At 28.8% G+C, this 14,277-nt stretch overlaps 1 protein-coding gene across 3 annotated transcripts; it reads left to right on the top strand.

Annotated features, from left to right (window-relative positions):
- Positions 1-9,729: 9,729 nt before the first annotated feature.
- Positions 9,730-12,502, top strand: LOC114378450. 3 transcript variants are annotated; one of them, XM_028337038.1, is made up of 2 exons: positions 9,730-10,590; positions 11,935-12,502. In XM_028337038.1, the coding sequence occupies exon 1, from the start codon at positions 9,918-9,920 to the stop codon at positions 10,584-10,586; it is 669 nt and encodes a 222-aa protein (XP_028192839.1). In that variant the 5' UTR covers positions 9,730-9,917; the 3' UTR covers positions 10,587-10,590; positions 11,935-12,502. The 3 variants fall into 3 exon arrangements, with proteins under 3 accessions (XP_028192839.1, XP_028192840.1, XP_028192841.1); XM_028337039.1 differs by having other exon boundaries at positions 11,893-12,502; XM_028337040.1 differs by having other exon boundaries at positions 11,888-12,502.
- Positions 12,503-14,277: the final 1,775 nt, after the last annotated feature.

Below are 14,277 nucleotides of genomic sequence, written 5' to 3'. Positions count from 1 at the left end.
GACATGTCAATTTTTGGAGTAAATTTTTTTATTATTAAAAAACTTACAGTAGCACGTTAGATCAGTTTTCAAATAACCACGGTGAGATTTACAGATACATTAAAATAATGCAAAAAAGATTAAACATTTCAATATTTTGTGATATGTTATCTTTTCAAATGGTATCTTAGTTAGGTGTGAGAATGAAAGCAAATGACATAACACGGGCCAATTGTTTTAATTTACGCAAAAAGTTATTCTCTCTTTCCAATTATGAAATAAAATGAAAATTATTAGAAGGCTGTTCGGCAGGGACCAAGTTGTGCGAAAGAGCGAAGAAGGACAAAAAAATCTACACTGAGAAGAAAATCGAAGAAATGAACAGTAAAGTACCAATAACGATTATGCCAGGCTCTGCACCTTTTTAAGTACGTTTTCTTATTATTATATTATAACAGTAATAATAATAAAATGATGATTTCTATTTTTTCTATTAAATAACTTTAATTCAATTTTTTTTTATTTCTCTTCTATTTTTCTCCAATCAAACAACCTCTATTTTCATTCTACTTTTTTTTTTAACTTATTTCTCTTCTTTCTTTTTCCATCTACCTACTTTTTCTCTCCCTATTTCTTTTCGCAAATTAACAAACTTTGGTATGTCTTCTTGCAGGGACATGAAATTTAGGAAAATGGCAGGGGTCAACTTGACAAATCCATTATCCAACATTGTCTTTACCAAATCAAATCAATACCAACTATCCATTATCTAACGCTTTGTTTTTCTTCTCAAAGATGCTTGATAGCAATAGTGATTAGTGATGTATTCATCCATCTTTCTTTTCTACAAGATATTTTTTTTGTTACAATGATATTATCCTATGCAAAAATTCCTGATATATGATCCGGATTCGGGAAAATTCACCGGCACATGATATATATCGCAGACTCATAAAGAAGATACCATCATATAATGATTGCAATCACATATATTAATAGTTTTGGGAGATGAGATGTCTCTAGCACAGGTTTTGAAGAGTTTAGTAGTAGTATTTAATCGTGTTATTATAAATATACATTTATTTTTTTCTTCTATTTTATTTTTTATCATCTCAGTACTTATTATTTCTTTCTCTTTCATTTTCTCTTTTTTCACTACTCATATCTTCCAAAATAAGATGGACACTTATAATTTTCCAATTCAACTAGCAAGGAAATTACTTGATAAAAAACGTGTAGCTACACAAATCAAACGACCACAGAGTTATAATTTGAATTTGGTAGTTAAAAAGAGAGAAAGAAATGGTGGATTTAAATTTCCCATGACATTCTAACAAAGAAGTAATAATTAATATTTACCGAAAAAAAAAACATACAAAATCTCATGATCCAACCTTTTTCCTATAATATTCACTTATTTAAACCAAGAAACAGTAAGACTCAAATCTTTAAAAAGAGGAGCATGATTTAGGCTTTAAACTAACTCTCCATTAATTACATGGAAACGACAAATGTAACCAGCTAACTCTAATAAAATTCAAAAGTGGTGGAACAAGAACAAGAATCAGCTTCACCACTTTCTAGTTTCTACCAATCTTTAAAAGAAACATGATTTAGGTTTTAATCTAACTATCAATTAATTACTTGGAAAAGAGAAATGGGACCAGCTAATTCTAAATTCAAAAGTGGAGCAACAATCTGCTTCGCCATTTTTTACAAAACCTTGCACTTTATGAGAAATGGAATCTCTTCTGTTTTATATGCATGCATCAAGCACTATCGAATGAAAAAACAAACCAGGTTCCAATAATAGAGTAAGCTTAGTTTCGTAAACTCGTCAAGTATAAAAAAATGAAGTTGCTCACAAGTCACAAGCAATTGATCAACATGATAAATTAAAGCTAAAATAAAATAATGAAATGGATTAGGTCATAACAGAATTTGACTTTTCTGTTGTCCCTTCCCAGACTGTCTCTGTGTTGTTCCATGAAAATAACACTGCATGACAATTATATTAATATTTAATGGTAATATTTAATTTTAAAAATCATTAAAACTATATAATTTTAAAGGAGCAGCATAAGCACAACACAAAGAGGGATAATAGAGAAGTCAGATCCGTCATAACAGGTCTGTCGGTCTTTGAAGATAACGCAGTCAAGTTTTGATTCAAAAGGCAACTATATATTTGCTAAACATCTTTTGATTAAAATCATATTCTTAATAATAATACTCTAAAACTATCATTCCCAAATATATAATTTAATATATGAAACAAACCCCCTTATTTTCTTTTACCTTCCATGGCGAAGGCAATTCGTTTTCTGCCTTGGGCTTAGAAAATTGCGACGATGTCCAAAAGATTGGCTTGTGGACAGTAGATTGGGCTTGGGAAACAGTATAGGCCATGATCAGACCGCATGACGCTTGTAACATAAATATATCCAATCAAATAGGGTTTTTTTTAATACTTAAAATTTACACTTTATTATTTCAAAAAAAAAATACACTCTTTACATTTTTTAAATTTTTTTTAGTAACCAGTTAAATTTTTTATTTATAAAAAAGTAAATATAAAATATAAGTATACAAATATAATAATATTTAACATTTTCATACATATTTATATACTCTCACACTGTATGGCGACACAAACATTTGTACTAGAAAACATTAAGCAACAATTCCACTCTGGTGCTCCCATCTATTCCCTTTTCTTTCTAATTTCCTCCTCAAAACTATCTTGTCGTTTCTTAAAAGAGGCTGCAAATCTATAAAGGTATGTACATTGAGAAATAGGGATATATATATAGTTTTATACTGTTATCAATTCATCTCATTATGCATGTTGATTTTCATAATAATAATAATTTTAAAAGTTATATTTATAATGATTTGTGATTAAATAATAGTGTAAAACTTTTTAGAATTATTATTACATATCCATTAAACTCATACATTTTCATTTATGGGCTCATTGTTTTTCTTTTTTCTGCTTTTGAGTAATTTAAACTCTACTTTATGATTGTTTGTTTTTCCCTGGAATATAATAGCTGCTGGGGACGGTGGATAGCAACAGTAGCAATGAAGAATGTTTAAAGAGAAAAATGACTTTTGAAGTTTACCTAGCACACATTTTATACTTCGAATGTTCATTATTCATTTCGCTTTCACTTAGATAATACTCAAGTAAGATATCTCATAACCTATTCCTTTGATTTCAATCATACTAGGAGCTTTGCAAAGATTCGCTTTTGAGGTGGCATATGCTGCTGTTTGATAAACTATCACCGCTAAGATATTGACTTAACTTTTGAGTTTAAAATTAATCTGTCAAGACCGTTTACTCTTTGATGATAATTTTTGTAGATAACCTGCTTACACAGATTCCGTAAATTCAAGCAACAAAAATAGCCTATCTATTCAATGAAAGCAGGGGCCATCAGACATCAGTGATTAGATAAAATTACCAAGTTGAAATAATGACTTATTTGACAATTTTTTTCTATCCCAATTCCTCTAACACCCTATCATCTTCCTTTGAAATTATAAATTCAAAATTAACATTTTTTAGGCCTAAATTTGAGTGTTAAGACTCGACCAAGTGCAATACTTGCAAACAAATCAGTTTCTTTCCTCAATTTATGATCCTTACAACTAGATGTTAATAAACATCTTGAGAGAGAGGAAGAAATTGAGAGAAATGAAAATGTTATAAATAATATAATGTAGAAACAAGTTTGAGCATCATTAATGGTTGCGGGCATTTCCAATACTTGCGGTGCCATCTAAAAGCTCAGAATGAATGAACATATACAGGGTTAGTGTAGAAATGTTGCTTACACATAGTAATATGCTCATGCTAGACTCGTAGTAGTCTTTAATTCGATTGGCTCCCTTCAAAGCTTGACACGAAGAGTCTATTACTGACAATATATATGCTAAATCTTTCACTATAGACAGTCTATTTATTTTAATTGATTTTTTGTCAGGAAGATTGAGGGGTTAAAAGCAATTTATGTATTTTGTGACGAAGAATTTTTAATAGAACTTCAGAGAAGGAAATTTTCTCTCGCTAAAAACATTCTAGTTATTGCAATTTAACATTTTTTTTATTTTTAATTCTCGTAATTTTTTTTAACTTTTTACAAGTTATATTTTTTTATTTTTCGTCCTTGTGATGTTTTAATTTATATTTTTTTATTGTTTAAAATGTTATCTAAAATGTTTTACAAATTTAAAATAAAACAAATATAATTTGTAAGAACTATAAATAAAAAATATTTGGACTAAAAACAAAAAACATTAAATTGTAAAGACAAAAATGTATTTAAATCTTTATTTTATGATGGAATTTTAAATTGTAAAGTCTATTTATTTTAATTTCATCATATAAACTTATGATTCGTACGTCACTAAATTTTATTCTATAATTTGTCACTAAATTAATTTTTCTAATAGTAAAACATTTATACTAAACGTTTAACTAAGGGGTAACAATCTCTTAGTATCACATAAAAGATGAACAATGCTATATAGTACGAACGTTTCATGGCACGAAATGCACGAAACTGCTGCGTGATTATTTTATGAAATAATAATTTAAACTTTAAAAGAAAAATAAAATAACAACCATTTACTATTGTGTTTGAGGGTGAGGAAACGAGTGGTGAAGGAGTAGCTCCCAATGGTGGGGGGGACTTAGTGAAACGTGTGAGCTTAAGGGGACTGAAGTGGGTTGATTCAAAAGGGATATAGATCGAGAGATGTTTAGGTGATGGTAGAGAGGTGACATTTTGGTATGCTAAGTGGGTGGGCCAAGAGAGTTTAGTCTCAAAATATCATATGTTGTTCTCTAATTCCGAGCAAAATTAAAGTTTTGTATGGTGAAGGAGGTGGGAGGTTGGCAAGGGAAAGATGGTTCCAACGAGAAACCTAGTTGGTACAACAATAATTATCAGAAAGTGAGTCTGAACTTAATTCAACTTTACAAGATCGACGTGTAAGATGAGGATTGTTCCCTATTTATATAATTTATCTTGACACTATGGACGTGAGACTTTAACATGTCTCATTTTTCTCATGATTATTTGTCATGTGCGACTTTTAACATATCCCTAACCACAATAATTGATGAAAGAGATTGACCAAATTTCACCACAACAACAGGATGTATATGATGGATGGTCATGGAGAAGGGGAGCTACAAAAGTACATGGTTAAAGAAGTTTATGACCTCCAACTCGAGTCATTTTTTTAGCACGTCGGGAGTATGAGGGGTTCAAAAGCAAAACAAGGGATGGTGGAGAGTCAGGATGGCTGTGGTGTGGATACTTTGGAAACATAGAAATGATATTCTATTTAATAAGGTAGTGTGCAATTTAGACACGGTGGTGGAGGAATAATAATATTAGTACTTACAATCTAAAGCTGGAAAGTTAAAGTTCAACTACCTTCTACCTTGATTCCTTGTAAGCTATGACGAACTTTTTGTTTGCCAACCACGACTGAACCAAATCCAGTCCAAAACATGTCATATCAAAAACAGAAAAAGGAAAAAAAAAACTAATCAAATACGAGCCTAAAATAACAGTAATAGTAAGAAGATTGCAGTTATACGATGGATTGATAATACTCCTGAATCTCAACCTTATGAGATTGTCCTGGTCAACTTGGATCCCCTGAAAGATAACTTTTTGTTAGGTTTTGAAGGGAGTAGTATACATGGTATTATGTAAAGGGTTACGGGAATTCGGATGGGGTAGGAAAATCTTCTGTAAAACACTTTTTTTTGGTACCCCTGCTGGTACAAATACTTTTTGCCAAAGAAGTTAAATTTTGTATTATATAAATATTTTCAAAAACTGAGGGTCATATTTCAGATCAAAATTGAGTTCGATCTTTATGAAAAAGTTATGATTGAGAAAAAATGTCCCATTAAAAGATGAAGAATCAGATTTATTAATATTATAAAGAAACCAACATTTGTGCAACAATTTAGAGTTAATTTCTTTTCTCACATGTATAAAGTGGTTCCGTCATAGTTGTGTGTTTAGGGTTCCCGCGCTTGGCTACCATCTCCAATACATCGTATATGAATATTTTAAACATCAACAAAAAGTTAATATTGTTAGTAAAAATAAACTAACAAATGAACCAATTTTGTCCAAAAGAAACATTTCAAGAGATTACAATATTTTTTTCAAACTTAAGAAACTGCAACAAAACCAAAGGTTTAAATGAGAGAATGTTTATAGCCGAGATATGATGGTTATCAGACCAAGTTCTCGTACATTATCCACATAGATATTCGATCAACAGTCACAATTTTATTTTTGTAAAATGTATCTCGGTGTGGGTTGAGAGAAGAGAATATTTATAAATGATATGTGATTTCGACTCTTAAGTAATGTGGAACTTTATGACTACAAGGAAAGAAATTTATCTCTTGCGTAAAATTTGATTAGATTATAAAAATTAAATTTTGATATACTTAGCTTGAGATGAGTAGAAGAATCTCTTCAAAAGTGATTAGAATATGAGTAAAAGTTAGAGAGACTGGATGATGTAATCGAAATTAGTTATTTTGATTGGGATTGTTAATTTCAATAATTTCATTCATGTACGTGATTGGAAAACATTGGAGAACAAAGTATTTTTTGACAAATCGAAGTACCAGTTGACATGATTGCAGAGAAGTTATATGAAGACAATTACTAGTATATTTAAGAATATCATTGTATACGTGTTGAAATCATATAATTTAAATGTTTAGTATTGGAAGTGTATAAATAAAATTGTTGACCCTTAACTTTAGAGGGATTGAAACAAAACCACTTAAATCCTCAAACACCAATATCGTTTATCATCGAAAATTGGCTAAAGATTCCGTAGGTCATTGTGTATATATTCAATTCTCATCTTTTATGAATTCATATTGGTTTATTTTACTGCATCTTTTTAAACTTTTTCTCTTTTCAATCTTCATTTTTTTTCAAAACTTTACTTTTCCAATATCGACTTCTTATTGTTTCTAGAATCACTACCAAAATCAAAATTATTATAAAAATACTCTTCAAATTTCCTTAATAATCATTTTATGAATTACTATATTATTGTAATAGAAATTAATGTTTTTATCGAAATTATAATGATAATTCACAACAAATATTAAATAATTCTTTAATAAGTTAAAATTTATAAACTTATTTGTTTAAAAAAAAACTCATAGTAAAAATCGGATTCTATATTTCATATTTAAATATGTATTTATTAATAGAATCATTTAATAAAAATTTCTTTATTATCTTAAAAATATTTTTAATTCAAAGAATAAATACAATTTTCTGATTAACAAAGACAGAAACAAAATTATATTTTAGTAAAAACATAAACTTAAAATATCATAGTTAAAAAACCTAAAATCTAACCCTAGAAAAGCCATGATGGGCATGATTAGAAGCAGTTTTGATTTGATTAGAACATACAAATAGAAGGGTTGAGATGATGGTGGATCCGAATTCTCATTATTTTGGGGCATACTAGTACAGAGACTGAGGAAGCAGCTGTTTGGACCCAAGGCCACTGGCAGCAGCTTCAATTTTCTCTTTCAGTCAGTAATCCCAGTTTGCCACGTCTTCCGTGACATCAGAACAACGACGACACGTCGTCTCAGCCCCAATTACAGTCCGACAACCTTACTTAACCGCACAACAGGACATTCATTAGAACCCAACACAATATTTTATTCAGAGACTAATTCATAAATTGATTAGTGTTTCATTCCCATAAAAAAAAAATAGTGTACTTTGATCTGAACAAAAGGAAAACATCTGATGTTGCAAGGTACAATGTCAGTTATTTTATTTAAGTTAGTATTTTCAAAGATCAATTTAAGTTATCACAAATTAATAACAAAAAATATTAAAAAAAATACTATAAAATTTGCATTGATAATTATTATCAAAATGTGTTATGACATTTGTTTCATTAAATAATTTATATTCAATAAATCTTCTTTAAACAATTATTTTTTTAATTTTTAAAATATCAAATTGTTTCTTATATTTTTTGTAAAGATAATTTTTTATCTTTTGTTTTAATCCGTTAATCAATGTCAAAACATACTTATAGTATTATAGGATGAGAAAAAGAAATATAAATAACTTTATATTTTTATTCAATCAAATATTATTATGTATGTATGATAAATGTATTAACTTTAATTTATAAAATAATTTTAAAAGTTATATCAATAATAATTTATTATTGAATTATAATATAAGATTATTTTACATTGATAATTATCAATGTATCACTCTTATAAAATATCATTGTTTTCAAATTAAAATTAGAATTTTTCTTGCATGATTTTTTATATCAATAAATATTCATTATTGATTTTATTAAAATATTGGTAAAAAATTTCAAATTCACACTCTTTTCCTTTCCGCTTTTCCCTTCCACCACCGTGCTAACAACTCCTATTTACTTGCATGTATTGTCTTCTGGGGTAGATTTTTATAACACAAATTAGAGATACAAATTCTAACCGTATTTAGCAATGTTCCCATAACTATCATTGAACAGCAGGAGTTATTGGTTTAACGGTGAATGATTTAATGGGATCGAAATGGAGTCGAACCAATTTTAATGAGTTATATTTTTTTAAATATTTTAATATAATATTCTAGTGATATTAAATAAAAAATAACATAATATACATAAATTGATAATAATAAAAAGTAAACTTATAATCATAAGTTATAATATTTATTTTTATTTTAAGACCAAAATGATGTCCTTTTAAATTTTTTTATTTATTTAAAAAAATAATTTTAAGCGAAATTGATTAACTCATCAAATTTATTGATTTTAATATGGTTTTGACAGATTTAACAGTTTTAACCTAGTTTAAGGATATATCAATTTTCTAAAAAATATCGGATCAGACACATGACCAATTCTCAACGAATTGACAGATTTGGTTTAAGGATAGAGAGGTGATAAATAAATCTTACCGGGAAAGAAAGAGATAATAATAAAAGTATTATTTTAAGTAGTTTAAGAAAAGAAAGTTCTCTTTTATTTGATAGGAAAAAAGAGAAAAATATTATTAATATACTATTTTTCCATTCATAGATGAAATAAGGAATAGTACATTTTTAGAGTACAATTCAAGACTAATGAATTAAATTTTTTCCCTTTAAATCCCTTCAATGTTAATTACTGTCTTTTATTTTTCTCTTCTAACTTTTCAAATCAAATAAATTAAAACTAAGGGAAAAAAAAATTATCCCAAAAAACGCTCTCCCGAACAAAAGACATAAGGGATAAGGGGACATTTGGCAATTCGAAAGTTTATATTTTTTTTTTCAAGAATCGAATCTTTTAGAGTGAAAAATCATGATTTCTATATTTAATATGTAATTAATAAAAATATTTTCAAGCAAATTATAATTTTCGAGAATTTATTTTAATTTATATTCATAAAAAATATTCTCAAAAACAAGAATATGAATCCCATTTTTCTGACTGGATAGAAAACTTTAATTATGTATTTTATAAAAAAAATTAATTCTCAAATAACATATTAAAACTAATAAAAATATATATTTTTTATATATTTTTAAGAATCATAATTCTAGCAATCCATTTTCACATAAATTATGTTTTGGTGCGAAAAAACATTTTTTTTAGCAAAGGCCCCCTAATTTTAATTAAAAAAATATTAACAAATACTGGTGTAGTGGTGTTACTGGGCAGAATATTTTTTCCATTAATGAAGACACTTTTCTTCTTGGGTTGCAAAGACACACAAAGAAACATTGATCTCAGTCCTCACTAGTAACGCAACTCATGCTCTGCGTCTCCGATTCATGCGTTAAGCCCCTTCCGCTGAAGAAGAAAAACCCTTTCTCTTTATTTGTTCAACATCAATGGCTTCCTCGTGCCGCGGCTATTCCAAGGCCCAAATGTGCTTCTTCAAGATTCTCCGCATAATTTCATCCACCCCACCCTCCAAACAACAACAACCCTTTCCAACCAAAGGCGTCGGCATCGATTTGAATCTCAGATTCCGTTCCGTCACAGAGACCGAAGAATCCGAATCTTCTAGAAGCGACAACGACAACGCCTCCGCCACTGCTCAAACCAACAGCAACGAAGGGTTTCCAGAGAAGAGCGTTGAAGTTTCGGAGAAACTCGACAACAACAACAACAACAACACCACTAACGAAGTTAACAATCACGCGGAAACGGCGTCGTTTAAGGGACGCGATGGTAATTGCTTTGATTTGCTTATCGAAGCGGCGAGGGTGGTGTCCGGGAAGGAGGAGTCTGACTCGGAGGAACTCGGTGGCGAGTTGAGGACTCGGAGGGCGAGTAAAGTGAAACGGAGGGAGAAGTGGGTGGTTGTGGATTTATACGGCGACGTTTTAGGGGAGAGAGAACCGGTGGTGAGGTCTAAAAGAGGGAGGAACCAGGCGTTGCCGTACCGGTTCAAAGACTCGGTGGTGGAACCGTTGAAACGCGCAACTCGTTCTCAGAGACCGTCGTCAACCACACACCTCACTAAACGACTTCTTAGGTCGTCACCCACAACGTAAAACGGTAATGCCTATTCGTTTTCTTTTTTTCTATTTTGTTTGGTGAATAAATTTAGCTTTCTTATTTAGTAGTAGTAGCCGTCAAATAGAAAAAGGAAGAAGAAAAGTCTGCATTGACGTAAGATAGGAAAATAAAGAAAAAGTGCTTCCAATGTAAACGACATATCGTTTTGAGACTCTGGTTATTTTTTCTTTTTTTCATTTTGTACTGGAATTATTAATTACTCATTAATTAAGTGATGGCTACTTGGGCATCGAAAATAGAGATGGAATGTGAAGTAGCGTTGCTAAAGTTGAAACAGGATAGGTATAGGTTTCGCATGTTGTCCTAATGTTTCGTTTCACCATATTATCGTACTATAAGAGTAAGAGATTGAAAAAAAAGAAAAGTGCAATAGACTAGATCATTAGATTTTATAAAAGGACTTCCTCCGTTTTCATTATAATTTTGTGGAAAAAAAAGTCTCGAAATAATTATAATTTTATTTCTTTTAATGTAATATTAATTACTTTTTTTCACTTGATATATATGTTCTACCTATCTTATATAATAATAATAAAATTTAAAAATAAATTAATAATAATATAAGATTAATTTTATAAATTATTAATCTCTTTTCTTTCTTTATTATTTTTTCTTTGGTCTTCTAAAAGTACTCATTATTTTCTTAATTATAAGATTTTAAAAAAAATATTTATTCATTTTTATAAGATTTCTTTTTAGTTTTTAGATATACTAATTATTTTTTTCTTACATATTTTTATATTGAATTGTTCACTCTCCTAATATTAATAAAAAATAATTAAGTGGATAGAAAGATTAAAAAAAAGGATAATTTTAGAATGATGTATAAATAATTCACATATTTAATGTGATCAATTAAATTAATTATTTTTCTTAAGAGATGTGAATGAGTTGAAATGATTTTATAATGAGGGATGAGTGAAGGGCTGAATTAATAATAACTCTTATTATTATTATTATTATTATTATTATTATTATTATTATTATTATTATTATTATTACATGCTAAAGGACTGATAAAAAGGAAGAAAAGGAAAGAGATTGAAAAAGAAAAGATAAAAATAATATGAAAGAGAAAGTAAATGTAAATATGTGTTTTTGAGCTTCATAATTTTTCGTTGTAAAACAGCAATGTATATGGAACTGAAGCACTAGTAATTAATAAGAAAGATGGCGAAGAAACTATTTTTTCCCCACTCGCTATTTGGTTCTTTCCTTTGCATAATCTCACTCTTTCTTAGTAACTGTATTTTTCATTTTTGTTTTGTTTTGCTAGATTAGGCTTAAGAATGTAGCTAATATGGCAGTGTCTTTATTTTGAAGCGTGAATGCATGATCAATGTTTCACTGACGCATCGTCGTCATCATCATCATCTCCTTCTACCTCGTTAATTTGAAGACATCATCATGGAAGTCATTTTGGAAATATCTTAGACGCGACATAGAGGAGTATAAGAGAGTGGAGGAGACAAACAAACACGGTGTGTGGCTGCGAAAATGCATATGTTTTACCCTTTGAATATTTACTTGTATTTATTTGATCCGCGAGAACAATGTATGTTGTCAGCTTCAAACTTCGCAGACGGAAAGACACAAGGTAGAAAAGGATTTTTATTTTTTTCTTCTTGGACCTTGGTTATTGTGTTACAACAACTTACAAAGGTACGACCCCCCCAATCTGCTACAACTTATGGTTGTGAACAGTGCGAATTTCAGTTTAGGGAATTCAATGGTTTGTACATGTGATGTGATGTGACGGAAATCTGGGGTTATGATTTATTTCTTTCTTTGGCAAGTGGGGTGTTGCTTGAATTTAGATCTATTTAGACTTTTCTCAATCTTTTTCTTTGTTAAAAATCATAATCATATATTACATCTATTGATTTGTAAAGATTAGTTAAATTGATTTATAGTTGTTTTATTTAGTTAATATTTTGTGGAGATTGATTTATGTTTGCTGAGATTAGTCCATTGATATCAAAATTCATCTATATTATTGTATTTAGTCAATTCACAAATTTCTAAAACCTTGACTAATTTGTTAATCACCATGCAAAACAAATCAATCAATCTCTACAATTCATTAGATGTAACATAATTATTTTTTTAAGGAAGAGAACGGTGAGAAAATTGCGAGAAAAGTTCACATTTGTTGTGGTTTAAGATGTACTTTGAGTATAGAAATCATCACGTAAGACTGTGAGTAAAGCATCACTAATTCCAGTAAATGTGCACCACTGAAATAACCCAACCTCTAGAAGGGAGTGTCGAATGATAAAATTGAATTGCTTGGTATAAAAATGGGGTAAACCTTTACCTTGATAAGTTATATACGTTATTTTATTATTTTCTTAAAAATGAAAAAAATCCTCAATTTCATCCTTAAAATGTTATTCTCTCTCCTAATATTCTCTAAAATAACAAAATTATATAAATAATTTCAATGTATTTAAAATTGTAATACGTAGTTTGTCAAGTATTGAAAAATGTATCAAATTGGTCTTGAACGTTAATAAAATGGTAGATATATAATACTTGAGGGATGGCTTATATAATTTTATTACTTTTTGGACTACATAGGAATGAAGGTAATACTTAGGCTACTTTGGTCAAAATTAATCGAAAAGTTAACAAAACTAACTTATTAAATTATAAATGTTTGATAAAATTAGCTATTTAAATAAATAAAAAATATAAAATGACATAAAAATAATAAAATCATGATTTTCTTAAAAGTGTAACTAGGAAATTTGATACATTGAGGATAAAAATAGAAAAAAGCAAAAAAACTTGAAGCTACTAAAAAATTAATATCAAACTAAAATAAATTTTTCAGCTAATAAAAAAAGTTATAAACTAATTGAAATAACTTGCCAAAAATAATCTCAATGGACTAAATTAATGATTTATTTTTTAAAAAATATTTTTAATATTAGGTTTTTAATTTATAATTAATTAATCTTTATCACCCACTTAATCATTTTGAAGTTATATACAAGGAGGTTTTGTTGGATAAATGTGACTTAATTCATCAACACATATTCAGTTTATAGAAGAGACTTCAAATATAATTCTTTAAGAAAAATTCATTAGGACAGGATGTGAAACTTTAAGTGTGATAAAAAAGTTCAAATAAAAAATTAATTTTATAATCACTTCAAAGAATGAAAGCTCTTATAAGATACTTCAGATTTAAAGTTCCTAATTATCCTGTAGTTAAAAAATTCTCTAGAGATTTTATATTTTTAAAAATTTAATTCAATCTTTAAAGTTGTTAAGAATTAATATTAAAATACAAGTGTCATTGAAATCTCATATCAGATGACAATAAAAAATTGAATATCATATATATATATATATATATATATATATATAAAAGTGAAAATAAAATCTATAAATATAAGTTTAATAGATATCCAATGGAGATGAGGGATGGAGTCATACGTGGTTACTAATGATGGTGTCGGGGTTCAAATCTTTTTTCGACCACAACGGGCCAAAAAAGGGAAGAATTTTTTTCTCTGGGAATGGAAAATCATGATCAGACTAGCGGACCCAAAGCTTTTGTCGAGTTGTTCTTACTCTGTTGACCAATTTTACCTGTAATTTTGAGCCCAAACCCCGTCTGTTCAGCAAATAAAATACGTAGTGTACACAACTTTGCTT

The sequence above is a fragment of the Glycine soja genome, chromosome 12, assembly GCF_004193775.1.
Source record: "Glycine soja cultivar W05 chromosome 12, ASM419377v2, whole genome shotgun sequence".
NCBI classification, from domain to species: Eukaryota; Viridiplantae; Streptophyta; class Magnoliopsida; order Fabales; family Fabaceae; genus Glycine; species Glycine soja.
Note: the sequence above shows the minus strand (reverse complement) of the source record. Positions and strands in the feature narration are given on the sequence as shown.

Coding starts and splice junctions, on each gene's coding strand:
- LOC114378450 (XM_028337038.1), top strand. CDS start 9,918: ATGGCTTCCTCGTGCCGCGGCTATTCCAAGGCCCAAATGTGCTTCTTC.